Here is a 23,288-nt window from a genome sequence, read left to right as displayed (position 1 = left end):
CCTTTTTGTTCTTTTGTTTTTTTTTAACGAACAATATTATTTACACTAAGGAAGAGAGGGTGAGCTTAGCCTTACAATGGGCTAGTAACAATTTAGTTTAAATTCGTCTTTGACGAGAATCGAACATAAGACCCCTCACAATGGCGGAGACACATGAGGAATTAGGGTAGTCCTAGGCCTACCCTAACTCGAAAAAACAAGATTAGTCTTATACCTATTTCTATTGCTTTGCATCCAATCATTTATCTATTTTTTCATCCAAATCCCATCCAAAAATTAAGTATAATATTTCAAATGGGATAGAACTTGGCTGTTGAAGAATCAGCAGCCAAGTCCTGTTCTTTCAAATGATCATTTATCACAAATCAATGACATTAATTAAAACCCGTCATTCACTTTTAATTTAAAAATTGCCTTTCACTTATGCACTAGCAGAGCTATTCACTTATTCTTCTTAAATTTCATATATTTAGCCATTCCAAATCCCAAACTTATTGAATAAAGAACAACAAGGTTTGTGAAACTCTATTATTCTCTATAAAATATTTGTTTCTATTTTATTCTATCTCTTTCTTGAGTTTTAGGGTTTGCAAATTTTTTAGTAATTCTCTCTATTGAGTTTAATAATACTTTCAATAGTACATATGAGATCATGCAATGGTTTCAAATTACGAAGTTCGTTGAGAATAATTATGGTTACTATAAATAGATAAAATTATTTATGCATATGTTAATTTTGACTATTTAATTATTTGGATATATGTTATGATGTTTTGCATGAGCAAGTTTATAACCACTATTCATTATGTCTTCTTCTATACTTGTGTGAGGCCCCTCCTCACTAGAAATTTTTGCTCCGTCACTGATATCTCACTTATAAGTGAAGAGGAATACCATTAAACTGCAATACTAATTGGCAATTTTAATCACCTCCAATGAAAATCTCTCATCCTTTGGTTCATGGTGAATGATGTCCATATAGCACAATACATTTGTTATTGTACCCACTTTCACAGTGGCCAACTGCAGCAAATCGGAAGGCCAAGCAAGCCACATAGAGTGTTTGCGTGAGACTCCATGTATTTTCGTTCACCTTAGGTACCGTTTGATACGCAGACGGGGCATAACGGATGTTCCATGTTATGTTTGCTATGCGCAGGATGGAATGAGACAATTGTTCAGTTCTATGTCTGTTGTTAGGTACAATATTTAGGCGTGGAACGGGACGCCTCGTCAAATGCAAGAATCTGTCATTAATGAAAAAGAAAAAAATAAAAAACAAAGAACTTGTCAAATGCAAGAACCCAGTTTGATGATTAATGGAAAAGAAAAAAAATAGAAAAAAAAAACAAAGTTGTCAAATGCTGGTCAAATGCAGAAAGAACCCAGCAGCCATTACACCAACGTGGGTGGATGGAATCAAACAGTGGCGCGGAGTATAGACAGTGGGTTCAAGTGGTATAGGCTGAAGCAAAGGATGCGACGACATGTTTCCAGGAGTGAGGTTCTCGGATCTGGGTTTTGGTAAACGGCGACAACAAATTGTGACAGATACGGAGTCTGGGTTATGGGCTTCAACTCAATGTAGCTCTATTTCAGACTTCTAACTCCTTCATGAAATCCTCTTAATTTTGAATTTAATCCCCACACCCCAACAAAATCAATTAGTAATTAAGCCACAAACCCAAATATTTGAATCGTGATGCCCAAGAACAGAGGTCACAATGCCCACCTGGGTTCGATCTGCTACATCCAGTTCTATGTTCGTATTTGCTTGATGTGGATCATTCGATCTGCTACCTCTGAATCTCTAATCGTATCTGCCTGGTGTTAATCGAAGGTTGCGACCTCCAAGAGCTGATGATGTAAATATTGAAAAAAGATAAGGGGTATTTTTGTCTTAAAATGTTATAAATTTGTGTTTCACGGACGTGGAACAAGTCGTTCCAGGGGGTGGAGGTGGAACAAAAAAAGCACCCAAAACTTGTCTAGTGGAACAACGCGTTCCACCCGTTTTAGGCGAATCAAACGTGGGACATAACGCCTCATCCCACTCAGTTATGTCCCGTCCCACATACCAAACGGTACCTTAGGTATCGTTTGGTATGCAAACGGGACGGGACGGAACGGAACGGAACGAAATGGGATATGATGGAATGGAGAGGGAGCAAAGATGCCCTTGGATGGAAACAAGGAGGAAAAAGAAGGAGACAAAGAGGTTATAATTTTGTGTTCTACGGATGTTGAACGAGTCGTTCCAAAGGGGTGAGGTGAAACAAAAATTCACCCAAAATTCGTCCCGTGGAACAACGTGTTCCACCCGTTTTAGGTGCATCAAATGTGGGACGGAACGCCTCGTCCCACTCTGTTCCTTCTCGTATCACATATCAAACGGTACCTTAATACACAACCTCAAACTGTTTTCAAATCGTAGGTTCATTCTCATTGGACAACATTAATTACCAGCAAACCCAGAAGAAAATGGACAATGGTTATGGCAGCGGATAACCGCGGTTATTTGCTCATAACCGTTTAGATTAATACCTTCATAACCGTTTACTCATTGGGTAATTTTATAAATGAATATACTCATAACAATAATTGTTTATAAACGAGCAACCATAATCGCATACCTATTTAACTGTTTATCCATTTATATTGACAAGTTGAAAATAAAGCAAAATTTTATTTTTATTGTTAAGCCTCTTAGGGCAGAGACTCTCTCTCTCCTCCCTCCACCGCTCTCCTAATCTTCCCCCTCCAATTTTGTAGATTATTTATCCCCTTTTGAATTTTGACTTCGTTTTTATCTAGAGTTAGCTAGGATTATGGATTTCTATATGGATCAGCGAGAATAGGTAAGCAATGCAGTCTTCCATGATGGCGCTGAGAGAATTGGATCGGGTAAAAGGTCCGTGGAGCCCCGACGACGACAAGAAGTTACGGCAACTCGTTCACCTCCACAGCGCTCGCAACTGGTTAGTGATAAACAAGTCAGTTTCAGGATGATCGGGCAAGTCCTGCCGGCTGCAGCAATGGTGCAACCAGCTCTCGCCAAAGGTGGAGCAGCGGGCCTTCACTCCTGAGCAATGTCTTAAATGCCGATAATATCGGTGATATTTCACAGTTATTATCGATTTTTTGCTTTACCGATATTTTAATAGGTATCCAAGGAATTTTCGTCAAAATATCGCGATATTATAGATAATATTGCGAAATTTTGGATCTGTGCAAATCGAAGAAGAATGCCGGAGCTTCTACAGCTCCGGCCGACTGTAAAAGAGCACCCTAGACTCTGACCTAGGTATCAAAATGAAATAGAAGACGAGAGGAATGTTTTTATAACTTCCGTTTGCCGTGAAACAGTCGGAGGTGTTCGGAAAGTTCGTCGACACTCACAGCCTCGCCGGAGCTGGGTGTGCCTTCCCCCGGGTCGATCTCCTTCTAAAACCTTGTTAAAAAAACTAGATAAAACTTAGTATATCTCGATTCTCAACCACACCACACAACATCCAAGATGAATTGAGGGGTTACCTAACCGGAGGAGGATCAAGAGAACTCGCCGGAGAGTTCTTGGGTTCCACTGTCTTAGCTGCACCAAGAGAAAGGGAGAGAAATACGATGTTTAGCTTGTCTCTGTGAAGATGAGGGAAGAGAGAGTGCTGTCGACGAATTTCTGCAGCGCGTCTGTGAAGATGAGGGAGGAGACGGTGCAGAGAGAAGCGCATCTGTGAAGATGAGGGAGGAGACGGTGCGGGGAGAGAGAAAGAGAGAGAGAGAGAGACTTTAACATACCACCCAAGGTGGACAGGTAGTGGACGAGAGATTTAAACAAACAAAACCATGGGCTCTGATGGTTGTAAGTTGTAAGTTGTAATTATGAGGTGGACAGGTGACATGAAAGAGGTGAGGTGCACCTCTGATGGTTTTAACTTTTAATAATGAAGGCCATCCATTTATATTTTTAAAAGTTTAGGATATATATATTATATATATATATATATAAATGTTATATAAATTATTTAGATAATTTTTTTTTTTTACTAAGCAAGCAGATTATATTCGAACCCTCCTTTTGTCAACCACGCACCTGGGCCTTATCCAACTCGCTACAAATGTGTTTGTGATTACATATTCAGCCTGTAATATTTATATGGTCGTTAAGATGTCTGCAAGGCTTGCAAGCTAATATTTATTATCTAGGATAAATTTCTATATTTTAAAAAACACCAAGGTGAACATTTTGAACCTCATAGGAACTCTATGTGGTACTAAGTCACTCATGTATCTTACCATGCAATGTATAAAGTGTAAAATATTGTACTAATTCATTATATATAAATGATTATGGTGTGTTTAAACTTCCTTCATTAATTACTACATATTTTTTACACTCACAATGTTTGCCAGCTCGCTATATAATCAACTTAAATCAGTTAAATCCATCATGCAATGCATTTCCTTCCAATTTTTTGTGATAAACTAATAGATAATTGACTAAATAAACATCCTGCAAAGTTTCAATAAAAATTTCCAAGTTTTTCTTACAATTTCCGTGGTTTATATATTATTTTTATCGATATCGATAATATCCCGATATTTCCATCGATATTTCCGTGTTTTTGAACTACCGATATTTCCAATATCATCGATATTTAATACCTTGCTCCTGAGGAGGATGAGATGATCGACGAGGCCCGCCAAGTACGGAAATAAGTGGGCCACCAACGACTGTACGAGCAATGCGATGTACTCGGCTCTCTCACCGAATTGGGTTTTTTTTATTTTTTTATTTTACAAATAAAATGAACTGGTTAAACGGGTACATGTTCCTACTCGCAGGTAATACCTATACTCACGGACAAGGATTGTCTGCCCTCCTTATTCTCGTGCCCTCCCATGCCTTTCTGTTTTTATGGTCACGATTAAGCCACGTCAACATTTTATATTACTATTCATTTTTATCTTATTATCTCTATAAAAAAAATAATATAAAATATTGACGTGGCTTAACCGAGACCATACAAAACAGGAGGGCACGGCAACAAGGGCAGACAATCCTTGTCCTATACTCACCCATTTAAGTTCATGATTAAATAGTTATACTCGTAACCATTTATTTAAATAAACGGTTTCCATAACTATTACCGTTAAATATAAATGGGAGAATAACTGCAGTTATTTTGCCCATCCCTAAACACAACCTGGTTGCCTGTATAGATGCCCATGTTGTCCAGGACCTCTCCACATACATGTAGAATTATGAAATAATGCCGAAAGTCTGGAGCAACTCGATACGAATCCTCATATATGCATTTAAACAAGACAAGAAAACTGCTAGCTAGGAATTTGTGTTGCACATCATAAAAAATTTTAAAGTGCAGACCCAAGTCAAGTCTGAGGAATATGTAGCTTTCGCAGTCACATTTTCTGCACATTCAACACACTTGAAACCCATTACGTACTGAAGAAATGTTGTCGTATATAGTCACACCCCGATAGCAACCGCAGCCATATCAGGGAATATAACCAGGTCACAATCTAATTGGAAAAGCTCTTGCGTCGATAAATTCACTTGGCCGAAAGGATCCTAACAGTTCCCATCTCCTTTGGCACCTTCACTATAAAAAGATGATTCCATCTCTTTTGCAATTGCGATAGGGACAACTGACAAGAGTTGGCTGGCTGGCTGGTGGTCACATTTTCAGTCCCGCACCCCCCACCAAAACAAACCAATTAACCAAGACAAAACAAGAAACCTTATTACAAAATAGTGCAATAAAGTTGCAGCCCTAGAAAAAGGAAAAACAAAATACAAATGATTGCGTATGTAAATATGAAAGCAATATCAATACTTCTACGTACATTATTAGATCAAAGAAAATATAGGTAATGAATTTGCCATTCACGAGATTCCCGAACATCTCACTTACAAAGAAAAATATCACTAGACTACAATGACGAGTGTCTCTCAAGAGACAAAAAAGATCTATACAAATAGTGTTAGTGCCAGTTATGTTTAAGTTGAACAGTAGTAAAACCAAACTTTAAATTCCACTAATCAGATAAAGTAATATGCGTATACGACTATACGAGGGTCCTTCAACTCGTCAACTCAACTCGACAATTATTTGGTGTTTCGCAATAAAGAATTACAGATTACATGTTGAATCCTTATGCATGGATGGTGCAGGGACATTCGTGGACCAAGATCGTCAATGACAGTCCATGCATTATATCTGCCAGAATCTAAGAACTTCGTGGATGGGCTGTTAAGCTTTAAACTTAATTACTGTTGGACATACAAAGTAAGTTGAGTAACAAGCTGTGATTCTTGCGCACAACATTTAAGTATTTTTCTAGGATTTACAAGTAATTTTACAAAAAAAACGGTTTCAATTATTTTAAAAGCACTTTTAAATACACCTTAAATGGCAATGCACTTTTTTATTTTTATAAATACTTGCACACACTTCCTAAGTGGCAATTCTAAGTCTTAACCAAGCTAGCTATTTAGTATTACGATCTAGTGATATTCATTTTTACTTGTAATTAAGAGATCTTAGGTTTAAGTCAAAAGTGAATTTGAACTACACTATTATTAGCTCATTGCGAGGCTGGGTTGGTTTGATATAGCTGTGCTTTGAAAAAAAGTTGCTTCTGCTGTGCTGTGAGAATAAACAGTTGTGAAATAAAGCAGTAGAGTGTTTGGTAAACTTTTTTGTCAAAGTGCTTTTGAAAAAAAAAAAACAGTATTATAGTGTAGTAAACTTTTATGTAAAACAGATGTGAAAAAAAGCCGGTTTTTCAAAGTTGGTTTTTGCAGCTTCCTGTTTGTGGCTTTTTTTCACCTAAAATTGTAAAAAAAAGCTAAAGCGGAATGTTTACCAAACACAAAAGAATTGCCAACTTTTTTTTATACCAGCTTTTTTAATAATCATCTCAGTACCAAACCACGGCTAAGCCCACTCCTTCTCTTTAGTGTAGATAATATTATTTTTTTTTAAAAAAAAAATTATTAACCAAGTCACAATACTTACGTGGCACCTTTGTAACGTTTGCCAAAATTAAAATTAGGACGAAAGTGAAAACAAATCAAATTACTTGGTCCAAAATTGTAATTAAAGAAACTTATAATCCCCACGCAAACTTCACCTCACCAAAACCCCCAAGAAAACGGCGCACAAAAACCTCACTCTCTCGTTCAAAAAAAAAAAAAAAAAAAAAACCCATTCTCACGGCTCCGCTCTCTGCCACCGTTCACCGGAACAAACAGAAATCACAGAGTAGCCAACGATGAACCTCGATGACCTCGACGCGCAGAGCCAGGTCCCTTCCAGGCCCAACCGGTTCGTGCCCCGGTCCTCCAAGGCCAAGCCTAAACCCAAATCCGAACCCGTCACCAAACAAGAACCGGTTCCGAAGCCCGACCCAGAAAAGCCAGAGCTCAAACCTACGCGAGTAGAACTGGACGCCCTAACTGTGAAAAAGAAAGACGAAGAAGAAAGTGCGCCGTAGGCCGAGGATTCAAATGGCGGTTTGCAAACCGAAAACGACGATGTTTCGAAAGAGGATGATCCAATGGGAGAAGACGAACCGGAAGACGAAGTCGTGCGGGAAATGGACGTCTTCTTCAATCCAAAAATCGACGACAACTCTAAGGTCTGTCATCCTTGATCTCTTTTGTGCTCTAAATTTTTGTTTTTTGGAAAGGATTTGCCTAAAATGTTGATCTTTTTTTGTTATCAGCTGTATGTATTGCAATATCCTCTTAGGCCATGGTGGCGGCCATACGACTTGGACAGCCGGTGCGAGGAGGTGAGGCTGAATCCCGCCACTTCAGAAATGGAGATTGATTTGTCACTTGATCGAGACCCGAAGAATTTCGATGAAGATTGCGCTAGCAGATTGAAAATGACAAAGCAGGTCAACTTTGTGCATAATCATTGTAGCTATAGCTGGAGTATGTTTTGGATGTTGTGACATTGTTGCCTACACTGTTATAAAATGTAATGTGGATTGGTGTTTTTGTGTTTGTGTTTGTTCTCAGACATTGTCTACAACATGGAAGCCACCCGGCACAAATGGCTATGCCGTCGGTGTTTTGATGGGCAATAAGGTATGCACTTTAACATCCTTGGTTTTATTTGAATCATGAATGTGGCTGAATTTACTTTAACAACTGTAGGTTTGTAAATGATTTAATTTTTTTAGGCAATTTCTTATCTCAAGCGTGCGTCTAATAAAGGTTGTTTGTCAAGCATTAAGATTGTTTGACAAGACCACATCCCTTGTTAACCTCAAAATAAAGTTTTAGCAAGTAAAAAGTTATGAAGGGCTCCTCCTGAGCTCGTAGGCCAGTTGACTTTTCAGTCACTTTCAGTGATCTAAACTGGATTTTTTTTAAGAGAGTGCGGTCATTGAACTTGCAAAGCAATAGGGTGCTATTTATATTTGGTCAGTAGTGTTGAAATATGTACCTTGGGAGTGTTTAGTTGTTTACTATGAGTGGTGTTAATTTATTGAAAGCTGCTAGGTTTACATAAACTCCGCCGTGTAAGTTTATCTTACATTGCCGGTCCCAAGCCCGGATAAAGGAGGAGGGGGAGAGCGTCAGGTAGGTTTACATAAACTCCGCCGTGTAGGTTTACTTTAACAACTGTAGGTTTGTAAATGATTTAATTTTTTTTTAGGCAATTTCTTATCTCAAGCGTGCGTCTAATAAAGGTTGTTTGTCAAGCATTAAGATTGTTTGACAAGACCACATCCCTTGTTAACCTCAAAATAAAGTTTTAGCAAGTAAAAAGTTATGAAGGGCTCCTCCTGAGCTCGTAGGCCAGTTGACTTTTCAGTCACTTTCAGTGATCTAAACTGGATTTTTTTTTAAGAGAGTGCGGTCATTGAACTTGCAAAGCAATAGGGTGCTATTTATATTTGGTCAGTAGTGTTGAAATATGTACCTTGGGAGTGTTTAGTTGTTTACTATGAGTGGTGTTAATTTATTGAAAGCTGCTAGGTTTACATAAACTCCGCCGTGTAAGTTTATCTTACATTGCCGGTCCCAAGCCCGGATAAAGGAGGAGGGGGAGGGCGTCAGGTAGTCGACAGCCGGCACTCCATGATCACGTCGAATCCTTATGAAAATGAATCCAGAACGAAATCGCGCTAAAGCTAGGGCGTCACCCGTAAGTGGCGCGCTGTGTGGTCTGAGCACAGTGATAAGTGAGCAAGGGTCGCTGTATCTCCATCGGCACCCGGATACAGTGTTAAATGAGCAAGGGGGCTATAGAAACTTCTTTTCGAACGACTCCACTCAAAGTTGTTTGGGAGCATATGCTCCTATCAACTTTACACGGGACACACAAAAGAAGTACTTTGATCCTATTAGACGGGGAAGGGTGAAGAAGCTAGGACAGAAGGGTAGAGTTCAAGAGAGCAAAATGCGTTTAGGAACGTGGAATATAGGAACCTTGACGGGAAAATCTATGGAAGTAGTCGAAGTTATGGTGAGGAGAAGGATAAATATTATGTGCCTACAAGAAACTAAGTGGGTTGGTCGTAAGGCAAAGGATCTAGAAAACTCAGGGTTTAAACTATGGTATTCGGGCACAAATAGAACGAGAAACGGTGTTGGCATCATCGTGGACAAGACCTTGACACAAGATGTTGTAGATGTCAAGAGGGTAGGAGATAGAATCATGGCAATCAAGATTGTAATAGGACAAGAACTTATCAATGTGATTAGTGCGTACGCACCTCAAGTAGGGTTGGATACGAGTTCGAAGGAGAAATTTTGGGAAGACCTTGGAGACTTGGTGCAAGGAATTGCTCAGACGGAGAAGTTATTTATAGGAGGAGATTTAAATGGACACGTGGGCAGGGAGACAGGCAACTATGGAGGTTTTCATGGTGGCCATGGTTTTGGGGAGAGAAACGAGGATGGGGAAGCTATCTTGGATTTTGCAATGGCATATGATCTCTTCTTAGCCAACACCTTCTTTAAGAAGAGAGAAGAACATGTGATCACCTACAAGAGTGGGTCGTCAAAAACACAAATAGATTTTCTTCTAATGAGGAAAGGGGATCGTATAACTTGTAAGGATTGCAAAGTTATACCAGGAGAGAGCGTGACTAATCAACATCGCTTGTTGGTGATGGATGTACATATCAAAAGAGTGAGAAAAAAGAACAAGACTTGGAAGTGCCCAAGGACTAGATGGTGGAATCTAAAAGAAGAAAAACAAGCCATTTTCAAAGAGAAAGTAATCACCCAGTGTGTGTGGGATAGAGAGGGGGAAGCTAACCAAATGTGGGATTCCATGGCTAGTTGTATCCGAAAAGTAGCAAAAGAGGTATTAGGAGAGTCCAAGGGCTTTGCCCCACACCAAAAGGAATCTTGGTGGTGGAATGAGGAGGTACAAGCAAAGGTGAAGGCTAAGAAGGAATGTTGTAAAGCCTTATACAAGGATAGGACCGATGGAAATGGTGAAAGGTATAGAAAAGCGAAGCAAGAGGCGAAGAAAGCTGTGAGAGAAGCTAAGTTAGCGGCTTATGACGATATGTATAAGCGACTAGATACCAAAGAAGGAGAGTTGGATATCTATAAACTAGCTAGAGCAAGGGAAAAGAAGACAAAGGACCTAAACCAAGTGAGGTGCATCAAGGATGAGGATGGAAAGGTTCTTGCTACAGAGAACACGGTTAAAGACAGATGGAAAGGTTATTTTCATAATCTTTTCAATGAAGGACATGAAAGGAGTGCTTCTTTAGGGGAGTTGAGTAACTCAGAAGAGTGTAGAAACTACTCTTTTTATCGTAGAATCCGGAAGGAAGAAGTGGGTGTAGCTTTGAAGAAGATGAAGCATAGAAAAGCAGTAGGCCCAGACGATATACCAATCGAAGTGTGGAAAGTTTTGGGAGAGACAGGTATAACATGGCTCACTGACCTTTTCAATAGGATTTTGAAAACGAAGAAGATGCCGAATGAGTGGCGAATGAGCACTTTGGTGCCTATCTACAAGAATAAGGGCGATGTACAAAATTGCATGAACTATAGGGGAATTAAGCTAATGAGTCATACAATGAAGCTCTGGGAGAGAGTCATTGAGCATAGATTGAGGCAAGAGACACGGGTTTCGGACAACCAATTCGGGTTCATGCCAGGGCGCTCAACCATGGAGGCAATCTATCTCTTACGAAGATTGATGGAAAGATATAGAGATGGGAAAAAGGATTTACACATGGTCTTTATAGATTTGGAAAAAGCGTATGATAGGGTCCCAAGAGACATTCTTTGGAGGATTTTAGAGAAGAAAGGAGTACGAGTAGCATATATCCAAGCTATACAGGATATGTATGAAGGAGCAAAGACTGCCGTAAGAACTCATGAAGGACAAACCGAAAGCTTTCCCATAACTGTAGGATTACATCAAGGCTCATCCTTAAGTCCTTACCTTTTTGCGTTGGTAATGGATGAGTTAACAGGACATATTCAAGGTGATATTCCTTGGTGTATGCTTTTCGCAGACGATATAGTGTTGATAGATGAAACTCAGGAAGGGGTAAATGCAAAGCTTAACCTTTGGAGAGAAGTGTTGGAATCTAAAGGTCTTCGCCTAAGCCGATCAAAGACAGAATATATGGAGTGCAAGTTCAGTGCAAATGGAGGCCAAAACGAGTTAGGGGTGAGGATCGGAGATCAAGAAATACCAAAGAGCGACCGTTTTCGTTACCTAGGATCTATCTTGCAAAAGAACGGAGAATTAGATGGAGATCTCAACCATAGAATACAAGCTGGATGGATGAAGTGGAAGAGTGCATCCGGCGTGTTGTGTGACCGCCGTATGCCACTGAAGCTCAAGGGAAAATTTTATAGGACGGCAATAAAGCCGGCGATGCTGTATGGCACAAAATGTTGGGCGGTGAAGCATCAACACGTACACAAAATGGGTGTAGCGGAGATGAGGATGCTTCGTTGGATGTGTGGGCACACAAGAAAGGATAAGATTAGGAATGAGGATATCCGGGGTAAAGTAGGAGTAGCCGAAATTGAAGGAAAGATGAGAGAAAATCGGTTACGGTGGTTTGGACATGTGCAAAGAAGGCCTACTGACGCTCCGATTAGAAGATGCGACTATGAGACAGAGGTTCAGGGCCGAAGGGGCAGAGGAAGACCTAGGAAAACTTTGGAAGAGACCCTAAGAAAAGACTTAGAGTACTTGGATCTAACGGAGGACATGACACAGGACAGAACACAATGGCGTTCTAAGATTCATATAGCCGATCCCACTCAGTGACTTGGATTTTCCAAGTCTCCAACCGAGAAGTTTTCCTCACTCGGGAAATTAAGGGAACACTACCTCAACCTATATGCTCCACTCACAAAGCTTCAACATACAAGCTTCAACAAAAGAAAATTCAAAGAACTTAGCGAAGAAGGCTTTGGTGTATTTAACACAATACGTTGAAATGAAGGAAAGCTTATTTATTGATATCCCCGATAAGTTACAAATATGTACATATACTTGAGTCAAAATAAACAAATAAGAGGGAGCCTTCACAAAGGTTGCTTAGGAGAAGTCTCAGCAGTCAGTAGAGCCCCAGAAAGAGAAGGCACCGGAGGGGGATCATTCGGAGCCTCAGTACTGGACAAAACCCTAGAAGGAGGAGGCATCAGAGATTGATCATTTGGAGCTTCATTACGCGGTACAGCCCCAGAAGACGAAGGCAATAAATGCCTTTGGAACAAACCCACAAATCTCTGATGATCAAGTAAAACCTGACCATCAGATTCCTTCATCTGGTCAAGCTTCCTCTTCATGTTTGTAGCATAGTCATGTGCGAGCCGGTGCAACTGTTTATTCTCATGCTTGAGCCCTCTAATCTCCTGTTTGAGACTCATCACTTCAGCCGCCAATGATTCAACTTGGCGGGTTCGAGCAAATAGGCGTTGGGCCATATTAGACACAGAACCTGCACACTGAACACTGAGAGCCAGAGAATCCTTAACAGACAACTCATCAGACCGTTTGGAAAGTAGTCTGTTATCTTTGGGAGTGAGAAGGTTCCTGGCCACTACCGCAACGGTCATATCATTCTTCATCACGGAATCCCCAACGGTAAGAGGACCAGTAGGGGAGACGAAGGATGGGCGCCATATGTTGTCTGGAGAAGGCGGGGCTGCCTCTTCAACAAGGTTCAAGTCAAAACGACGGTCGGAGGGGCCAGACATTTTCAAAGGTGTTGAAGAGAGAAGAGGTCGGACAAATCAAGATCTTAGAAGTGCAAGAATGGAGCTTCTACTGGTGGATATTCAAGTGTGCTTTGGAACTTAATGTCAGCCCCTATAAAAATCTGCACTCGACGAAGCTTCAGAAATCGAAGAGGCGCCTGCTTAGAAATCGAAGAGGCGTTTGCTTTCTCAAAAGCTGGGCTGCTCAGAGACCACGAGGGTCGATCTCAGAAATCGAAGAGGTGTTTGCTTTCTCAAAAGCTGGGCTGCTCAAAGACCACAAAGGCCGATCTCAGAAATCGAAGAGGCTTGCTTTCTCAAAAGCTGGGCTGCTCAGAGACCACGAGGGCCGATTTCAGAAATCGAAGAGGCACCTACTTTTCCAGCCTTGTCAGCACCTGTCACACGCACACTCAGCTTTGCGGAAATTATGGGCATTCTGTCGAAGATTTCTGGCGAAGTAGAAAGCACATGAATCGTACTGTTCAATCACCCATTTCCCACACGCAACAGTAGCTCATGGGTACCACAGATAACTTTGCCAAAGTTCTCTGACAAAGTTGAGACACGTGAAGCTTGCAGCTCCCACTACATCGCTCTGACCAAGAAGGGTAAAAGAATTGCAAAGAAACAACACTAACAAAGTTTAGACACATAAATTTTGAAGGTCTAGCTACCATATTATTACCCACAAGGGTAAAGGAACAGTACCACTGCTGGATAATTGGAAAGTCCCGGTGTGTCAACCTCTGTGCTTCGTGGCAAGGTAGACTAGCAAACATGCCCAACCTTTACTCATATTCGAGAAAACACTCCTAACAAGATTGCTTGCTCCAAAATCGAAGAGGCACCGCCCTCCGAATCTCGAGAGCCAGACTCCCAACATGATTACTTTCTCAAAAATCGAAGAGAGGGTAAAGGAACAGTACCACTGCTGGATAATTGGAAAGTCCCTGTGTGTCAACCTTTGTGCTTCGTGGCAAGGTAGACTAGCAAACATGCCCAACCTTTACTCACATTCAAGAAAACACTCCCAACAAGATTGCTTGCTCCAAAATCGAAGAGGCACCGCCCTCCGAATCTCGAGAGCCAGACTCCCAACATGATTACTTTCTCAAAATCGAAGAGAGGGTAAAGGAACAGTACCACTGCTGGATAATTGGAAAGTCCCTGTGTGTCAACCTCTGTGCTTCGTGGCAAGGTAGACTAGCAAACATGCCCAACCTTTACTCACATTCGAGAAAACACTCCCAACAAGATTGCTTGCTCCAAAATCGAAGAGGCACGGCCCTCCGAATCTCGAGAGCCAGACTCCCAACATGATTACTTTCTCAAAAATCGAAGAGACACCGCTCTCCGAATCTCGAGAGCCAGACCCCCAGCAGGATTGCTTTCTCAAAAATTGAAGAGGCATCGTTCTCCGAATCTCGAGAGCCAGACCCCCGACAGGTCTGTAATCTTCACACGCAACATCAGCTTTCCAGATACCACAAACCACTTTTTCGAAGTGCTCTGACAGAATTAAAACATGTGAAGCTGGCAGCTCCCACTACCGTGCTATAACCAAGCAGGGTAAAGGAATAGCATTATTACTTGATGTTAGGGAGACTCCTATATATGTCGACTTCCATCCCTAACGGACAGGCAGACCTGCAAAAATGCTCAACCCTTTCTCTTATCTGAGAGGGCACTCCCAACAAAGCCTTTCGAAATATTCAGCTTTCTTTCCCCCCGATAATACCTCTGTAAACAAGCTATACTAGAGCAAGAATATCTCATATCATCAGGGTTAAAAGCAAGAGTATCCCATATCATGCTTTTTCCCTGTCTTTTCCTTTGGCCTTGTTCTTACCTGCAAGACAAGGAGAAAGAGAGCAATCAGTCAACACTTGGAATCAAGCTTCCAGCCAGGAACTGACTGCCTGGAACCCCTTACCTGATTACTTACCTGGCATTGCTCTCGAGTACTCATCTTCAACATCTTATGCTTCCAGGGAAGATACCGCATCTGCCTGAGGAACAGATAGGGCAAGTGAGAAAGATACAAGGAAGCATGTGGAGACAAGCGTAACAGCACACGTGCCGATACATCCACTACTCTATCAAAAGCAAAAGTATCCCATATCAGCAGGGTCGAACGTACTCTAGATTTGATGGACTTGTTTTGACCCTCAAATTCTTCAGTCGGCCTTATACTCTGGAGGAAACCAGAAAACCCTCCAGCCCAGTTCAAGAATAAGCCTGTGGAAAGTTACTTCTTCAAAAGCAAAAGTATCCCATATCATCTCTCCTCATTTTTCTTCTCTTTATCCTTCATGCTGCCTGCAAGATAGGGAGAATGTGAACAATCAGCCGGAGCTCTGATTGCTTACCTTGTCTGTCACCTCTTTCAGCAGATCCCCCAGCTCGGCGACTTGGGGGACTCCTACTACATGGTTTGTATCTCGCTTGACCAAGCATGAAACTACAAGTAAGCTTCAAGTGAAATTGATACATTACCTTGTGCATCTCCACCAGTTACAGATACCACCCCTGGATGGAGGAAGAGTACTTCCAGAGAAGATGCCACATCTACCTATGAGACAGATAAGGCAAGTCAAGACGATACCACACTCCGGTACTTAGAAGTTTTGTGGCTACGAGATCATTCTCCCACAATATTTCCTAATGTCATTTGTACTAAATCATTCACTTGTACTTGTGTAAACCCTTCACAATTAATGAGAACTCCTCTATTCCGTGGACGTAGCCAATCTGGGTGAACCACGTACATCTTGTGTTTGCTTTCCTATCTCTATCCATTTATATACTTATTCACACTAATGACCGGAACAATCTAGCGAAGATCACAAAAAGTGACCGTTTTCGCTACCTAGGATCTATCTTGCAAGAGAACGGAGAATTAGATGGAGATCTCAACCATAGAATACAAGCTGGATGGATGAAGTGTAAGAGTGCATCTGGCGTGTTGTGTGACCGTCGTAGGCCACTGAAGCTCAAGGGAAAATTTTATAGGACGGCAATAAGGCCAGCGATGTTGTATGGCACAGAATGTTGGGCGGTGAAGCATCAACGTACACAAAATGGGTGTTGCGGAGATGAGGATGCTTCGTGGGATGTATGGGCACACGAGAAAGGATAAGATTGGGAATTAGGATATCCGAGGTAAAGTAGGAGTAGCCAAAATTGAAGGAAATATGAGAGAAAATCGGTTCCGGTGGTTTGGACATGTGCAAAGAAGGCCTACTGACGCTCCGGTTCGAAAATGTGACTACGGGACAGAGGTTCGGGGCCGAAGGAGTAGAGGAAGACCTAGGAAAACTTTGGAAGAGACCCTAAGAAAAGACTTGAGTACTTGGATTTAACGGAGGACATGACACAAATGAGCGCAATGGCGTTCTAGGATTCATATAGCCGACCCCACTTAGTGGGAAAAGGCTTTGTTGTTGTTGTTGTTGCTAGGTTTACATAGTTACTTGAATGGCCTTCGGACCCGAGGAAGTCCAATTCTAAGCTTGCATATAGTTTATTCTTGAAAAGGATTCTTGTGTAAATTTTAGATGATAAATGCCGCTCCTCCTTATGTTATCTTTCTGGTCCAGACGAAGTTGGTCACGAATGAATTTTGTTGTTTGGGATTAAACCGAACATCTAAGATCGCAAATTTAACTCTCTTCTTCTGTTGTCATTGTGAAGTGTCATTTGTGTCACCAAGGCAGTTCATTCAAAAGTGGTTGTGAAATCATGACTATATGGGCTTGCTTGGTAGATATGAATTCTGCATTTGGTTTTCATTGGTTGTATGATCAAATTTGTTTTTTAATCCTTACTGCGCCATGGCTGCCCACTCATGGAAATTGAGAACGGCTGTTCTTCTCAGAAATGAAATGTTCCAGAGTCTAGACAAGTGCAGAAAAACTTGTCTTTCTGTTTTCTCTTTTTATTGGTGGTTTAAATATTTATTTATTCCAATTAAAGTTACTCACAAATGTTGCGTATAATTAGTAACTTTTTAGTATCTCTTATGAAAGTAATTCAGTTTTATATTTATAGTATCTTACTATGTGAAACTGTTGGTTCTCTCTTCATTTTGTAGTTACACTTGAATCCTGTTCATGCAGTTTTGTGCAGCTTCGACCCTCATTGGATCATTTGAACTCCAGTGGCTCAAAACGGAAGAACAGTGTCAAAGGGGATGCAGAAGTTACAGTTAAGTTGAAGACTCTGGACAAGAAAAACCTATGGGTCCATCAAAGATGCAGGTTCTCTCTGTCATTTTGTTACAGAATTATGGCTCTTTAATGAAGAATTATTGGAACTTATCAAATCTACTGAGGATTTACTTTAAGATTTACAATAACCATGCACTTTTTTTAGTCATAACTGTTTACACAATAAGACTTGATTCTATGTCATGTGACTATTTTGTTTCAGAACAAGCGGATGGAGTCTTCAACTGAGAATAAAACTGAAGACAAAGAGGTATGAGAAAGTTGCTATTTGTAATCTGCAAACTTCTGTGTATAATGAGGATTATATATTGAACGTGGTTTAATATTATGAGTCCATTTATATGTTTAAAATCATGGAAAAACCAGTCATTCTGATCTGGCGACTATGAACAAATATAAGCTATTTATGAGCAGTTCCAGTGTGGTTTTCTATGCATTTTGGGTTCCTTAGGAGAAAATATTACTATGTGTTAGCATAATAATGTTTGGTGTCATCAGCCATTACAACGTTTTGTTTTAATTATTGTTTCTTTTTATTGTTCTTGATGTGGATTCCTTATTAGATCTGCTTTTTTGCTTCGGTTTACCTGTCAAAAAGATAATATCTTTTAGGAAACTCAATCAATGAGAAAAATGATTCTTCCCTTCTTGTTTTTCCATCAGATGAGAAATTAGTATTCAGATCATTAAGTTGAGTATGACATTATCAAGCTTTATTTCTACGTGTAGCTTATAGGTTAGAAGTTTCATTTATCCTATAAGACAAGTGTATATGTGGTAGTCTTTTGTTTTCATTCCCTGTTGAATCCTTTGGCTATTTATGGTTATACTGTTATGGGTCTTTGAGATTTGCGTAGTGCATTGGGTACTCCATGTCCTTTGTCTTCTAACGCATTAGTTGATTCTAGAACAAACAATTAACTCGTCTTTTCATTTCAAATCTTAATAAACCATGTCAAAGGATATGGATACATTCTTTGGCGTCTAAGTATTCTGGTGGTCATTCTTTATTTGCCTAATGTAGGTACAAATCTTCTTAATGTCGCGAGTGGAAAAAACTGGACATTTGTTCTCCCTGACATTATAAACATGTCAGGATCATTAAACATGCCACTTTTGTGATCATTAAACATGCCATTTTAGTGATTTTCAAACATTGACAACTGAGGTTGACTTCGTTGATTGGTTATTTGACATTTACAGGATATTTTGATCATATTGTTTTTTTATCTTTCTTATATTCCCTGGAATTAATGCTGTGGATTGTGTTTTTGTTTATGCCAGAAGGCAAATATGTGCTTTTTTTTGTGAATGTTTGAGTTTCTGTAATGATCCAGGAGGTGCTACAGTGGTTTTTTTTTTTTATAGATTGGTTGTGATAATTAATTAAATATATAATGTATGATATCCATTTTCTCCACTGTCTTCCAGAGTTGGGTTCCACAGAAGTGATTTCTCGGCCAGATACTTATGGAAGATGGTGGTGCAAGAAAGTTCACATATAGAATTTACAATGAGCCCGTACGTTCTTTTCTTCCATCCTAGTACTTACCTTTACCCTCATTCTTTAAAAGCTCTAGATATGCTAGTTATAAATTTGAATATTGTTGTTATTTGAAGGCATGACTATGTTGACTCCTTGTGTCCTAAAACATGCAAAGGTTCTTCAAGAAGGTGCGGTCATCTTTACATTATTTACAGAAGTGATTTCTCGGCCAGATACTTACGGAAGATGGTGGTGCAAGAAAGTTCACATATAGAATTTACAATGAGCCCGTACGTTCTTTTCTTCCTTCCTAGTACTTACCTTTACCCTCATTCTTTAAAAGCTCTAGATATGCTAGTTATAATTTTGAATATTGTTGTTATTTGAAGGCATGACTATGTTGACTCCTTGTGTCCTAAAACATGCAAAGGTTCTTCAAGAAGGTGCGGTCATCTTTACATTATTTACAGAAGTGATTTCTCGGCCAGATACTTACGGAAGATGGTGGTGCAAGAAAGTTCACATATAGAATTTACAATGAGCCCGTACGTTCTTTTCTTCCTTCCTAGTACTTACCCTTACCCTCATTCTTTAAAAGCTCTAGATATGCTAGTTATAAATTTGAATATTGTTGTTATTTGAAGGTATGACTATGTTGACTCCTTGTGTCCTAAAACATGCAAAGGTTCTTCAAGAAGGTGCGGTCATCTTTACATTATTTACAGAAGTGATTTCTCGGCCAGATACTTACGGAAGATGGTGGTGCAAGAAAGTTCACATATAGAATTTACAATGAGCCCGTACGTTCTTTTCTTCCTTCCTAGTACTTACCTTTACCCTCATTCTTTAAAAGCTCTAGATATGCTAGTTATAATTTTGAATATTGTTGTTATTTGAAGGCATGACTATGTTGACTCCTTGTGTCCTAAAACATGCAAAGGTTCTTCAAGAAGGTGCGGTCATCTTTACATTATTTAGTTCTTTCATTTGATTTCACTTTAACATTGTGGAAATTATAATATGTTATTTTCCTTTAATAAATTCTTCTTTTCAAGACATTACTTTCAATTTTCAAAGAGTTAAGAAGATTATCAATTCCTCCCTCCCCCCCCCCCCCCCCATCCCCCCCCCAAAAAAAAAAAAAACTCCTTTTTTAAAGGAGGACCACCTGGTCGCTGGCCAGATAAACAACTCCTTTTTAGGTCTCTGCTTTCCTTGCCTCTGGAAGAGCGTATCAAGAAGTTGATTGTTGAGGTTTGTTGCAATTACCGAAGCCACAAATTAATGTTTTGATGATTATATAGTTGTAAATTTGAAGCTAATTTTTCAAACTTATCAGCATTGTTCCCATCATATGGAAAACAACTAATTTTTTTTATTATACAGTTCAAAATTTTTTAAAGTCATGACAATGAAACCGTAATTGTGCCATAACAGGAACCTGTAGCCTGCCGGTTCGGTGATCTTAAGAAGTACGTTGCTCCCGATCACACCATGGAAGAACTTCTGGATGTCCTTCAGAAGCATGCTCAGTTACTGCTGTCCTCTGGTCTTTGGGTTCCAAAAACCTTATTATTATATCCAAATAAAGATGATAAAAGGCTTGGATATAAATCATATAGCAAATAAAGATCATAAAGATCGACAGACAGCTAGAAATTATGTCCTGAATTTATTTCGGAAGAACCCTGTAATCAGAAATTCTCATCTAGACCTCCAAGAGGGCATTAAAATTCATGTGTATGATTCCCTCAGAATACTAGCTGTCTCAAGACCTTCCACTCAAGATTGGAAATTCAAAGAGCAACCAGATATGTCATTCATGGAACTCTACCCGGACATTGTTAAAACCCAAGAACAGAACTGGGAAAGGATGGAAGAAAAGTTGAGGATAGCCGTTAAATCTAATACTGACTGTTATTTGAAGAGTGCTAGTATGACTACTACACCTGGCAAATCACTGAATTCTGGTAAAGGTACGGCAGAAGGTGCAAGTGAAGTTCACACTGGGGGAAGAACCATGTCAGATGAAACTCGAGCAGCTCTACAAGAGGCTATAAAGGAAGCAAGTAAGTTTTCGAAGTTTTCAAGACTATCTTTTCCATCTTTTGTTTTGTGTGAAATTTTTTATTCTGCGTAATATGACTGCATACAGGCTATTCTACACACCAAGTGTAGACTTTACATTACTAATGCTCTTTGTTCTTAATGTGATAATGCTGTCATGAAATTGATGGAAGTATCTCTCTCATTCTTGTCGTCTTGACTTTTGTCATTTTCATGGCAGCTTTCAGCTGATACGGAGAGGACTAAGTGATCTGGCAGTCAGAACATCTACTCTTCCAAAGGTTGATCCTAGAAGTAAAAAAGTGACAGCTGCACAATATGGAGTTCAGGCTCCTCAACTTGAGCTGCAGAGAGTAATAAGTGAAATTGCGATAGACATACATGGTTCGTATGTCTTGAAATCATCACCAGATCACCCAGAGCATGAAAAATTGAGGTTTTTCCCATTTTCTTCTATTTTTTAATTATTAAGTCGCTAAAGCATATGATGTTGTGCACCTTCACTGGGGATTTGACATATTGGATGATGTTGTTCTGTGCATGTTCCTTGGTGAATGCTAAGCTCAAAAGGAGTGAGGTTTCTGAAGCAACTAAGATTTCTCTTGGGAAGGAATTCACTGCCAACAAATTCAGCAAGGTCAGTTGTTTTTCGTGTTTGTGATTCGACAGAGTTTACATTTGTTGTCAGGTTACCAAACACAAATTCTTTCTCCAATGTGCGACAACATGGTCCTAAACAAATTAGTATTTAGAAGACCCTAGGCTCTAAAAACCCTAAAGCAGACCATTGTCGTCTTCTTCATGTTGCCCTACATTTCCAACTCTGTTCTTGAACCACTTGATGGTTCTCGTATATCAGCAGCCCGCAAAACACGTCAGTTTCTTTTTAGAATCATGGTTCATGAAGTACTCCAGGTTATTGCGATGTTTAGTGAATGGTGTTGATGGTATATCAGTGCTGAATGCAGCATTGGCCTGTGATACGATTTCTCGTGATAATTTCTCAATAGAAGTTGCTTTCTTGTGCAGGTCATTAATGAGTTCTGCGTGTCCAGCGGTTCTTCATGGGTCTTAAAAAAGGGTCACGGCGGAAACTGATTTTGGAAACCTACGAAACAGATTGATTTGTTCGTTCTGTTTCCAGGGAATAGATTGTCGTAGACTCGTAGTATAATACTAGAATCGTAGAATGATAGTTTTGTGCATACACATACTCAACATGAAATTGTCTTGTCGTAAATCGTCGTCGTTCTATTATGAATGAAAGAAGTAAAGATTACAATTTGAAGGGACGTTCATCTGCCACTCATGAAAGAAGTTGATTTGCTGTGCTCCAATTGCTTGCATGAGGGAAGATATGTTGTTGAAAATTGCAAGTAATCTCTCAATAGGGAAAAAAAGAAGAAAACTAATTTAAAGGGTTTGAAAACTTTGTGTTTTAACGATAACGACAAAATAAAATGTAAAGTGAATAGGATTAATTTTTTAGTGTAAAAATATAGTTTTTCGTTAAAGTAAACACTACCGGGAGTTTTTTGTTAAAGTTCCAAATGGCAAGTGCCCCCTACCAAAGCAGTGGAGATGAGTGTTGGCAAGTGCCCCTTACCAGAGCAATGGAGATGAGTGTTGCACCATGATGTGGGTTCAAATTCCGTCGATTTTTTAATCTAACAAATTTATTGTTTGACAAAAACAAAACAATAGAAAAAAGAAATGTAAAATTAAAAAAATGGAGCTTTAATGAAAAGGGCTTGGGTTAACTTTTATTTAATGAAAAACCACCATAAACTATTATTTAATAAATTTAATAAAAAGGGCTTAAATTTTAATCATAAGGACACAAAACTTTTATCCTAGGCCCTACAAAAACTAAAACACATGGGCTCACCAAAAAGCCCAAACCGCATAACAATTAATATTCCAAAATTGCCCCTAACGGAGCCTAACCTAGGCTGTTAGCCAAAGTTACAGTTACTAAAATTCATTATCCCTCCCAACGCCATTAATGTTCACCAACCACTTCACACCGTACCAAAAAATCAAAACCTCCATTGCTTGAAACGTCAAGATCTCAAAGCATTTTCAAGTTCGATTCAAGTTTTCAAACAATAATCTACACATCAAATCTGGAATTTCTCAACCCATGAACTCCATTTGAAGACGAAAAACTGAAAACATTCGAACTGTATGTTTGCAGAGTCGAAATCGGACAAACACAGGTACGAACCTATAATTTCTGATATGCTTGATGATTTCTTACTTTAATTTACTA

At 39.7% G+C, this 23,288-nt stretch overlaps 1 protein-coding gene and 1 pseudogene across 1 annotated transcript; one reads left to right on the top strand and one right to left on the bottom strand.

The window, feature by feature from the left end:
- Positions 1-958: 958 nt before the first annotated feature.
- LOC126602810 (uncharacterized) lies at positions 959-3,750 on the bottom strand. Its single transcript, XM_050269666.1, has 2 exons — positions 3,535-3,750; positions 959-1,247 (listed from the first exon to the last, which is right to left on the bottom strand). Exons 1-2 carry the CDS (start codon positions 3,726-3,728, stop codon positions 959-961), a joined length of 483 nt encoding a protein of 160 aa, XP_050125623.1. The 5' UTR covers positions 3,729-3,750.
- A 3,329-nt stretch (positions 3,751-7,079) lies between these two features.
- LOC126603966 (uncharacterized) lies at positions 7,080-22,308 on the top strand (annotated as a pseudogene).
- Positions 22,309-23,288: the final 980 nt, after the last annotated feature.

This window comes from Malus sylvestris, chromosome 15 (genome assembly GCF_916048215.2).
Source record: "Malus sylvestris chromosome 15, drMalSylv7.2, whole genome shotgun sequence".
Classification (NCBI taxonomy): Eukaryota; Viridiplantae; Streptophyta; class Magnoliopsida; order Rosales; family Rosaceae; genus Malus; species Malus sylvestris.
The sequence above is the reverse complement of the archived record's forward strand: the minus strand, read 5'-3'. Positions and strand labels throughout refer to the sequence as shown.

What these genes read in the sequence shown, in the direction of transcription:
- LOC126602810 (XM_050269666.1), bottom strand. Translation starts at nt 3,728, where the DNA reads ATGCGCTTCTCTCTGCACCGTCTCCTCCCTCATCTTCACAGACGCGCT. An exon ending in CTTGATCCTCCTCCGGTTAG is followed by an intron (nt 1,248 to 3,534) that starts GTAACCCCTCAA and finishes CATTAATGACAG; the next exon opens with ATTCTTGCATTTGACGAGGC.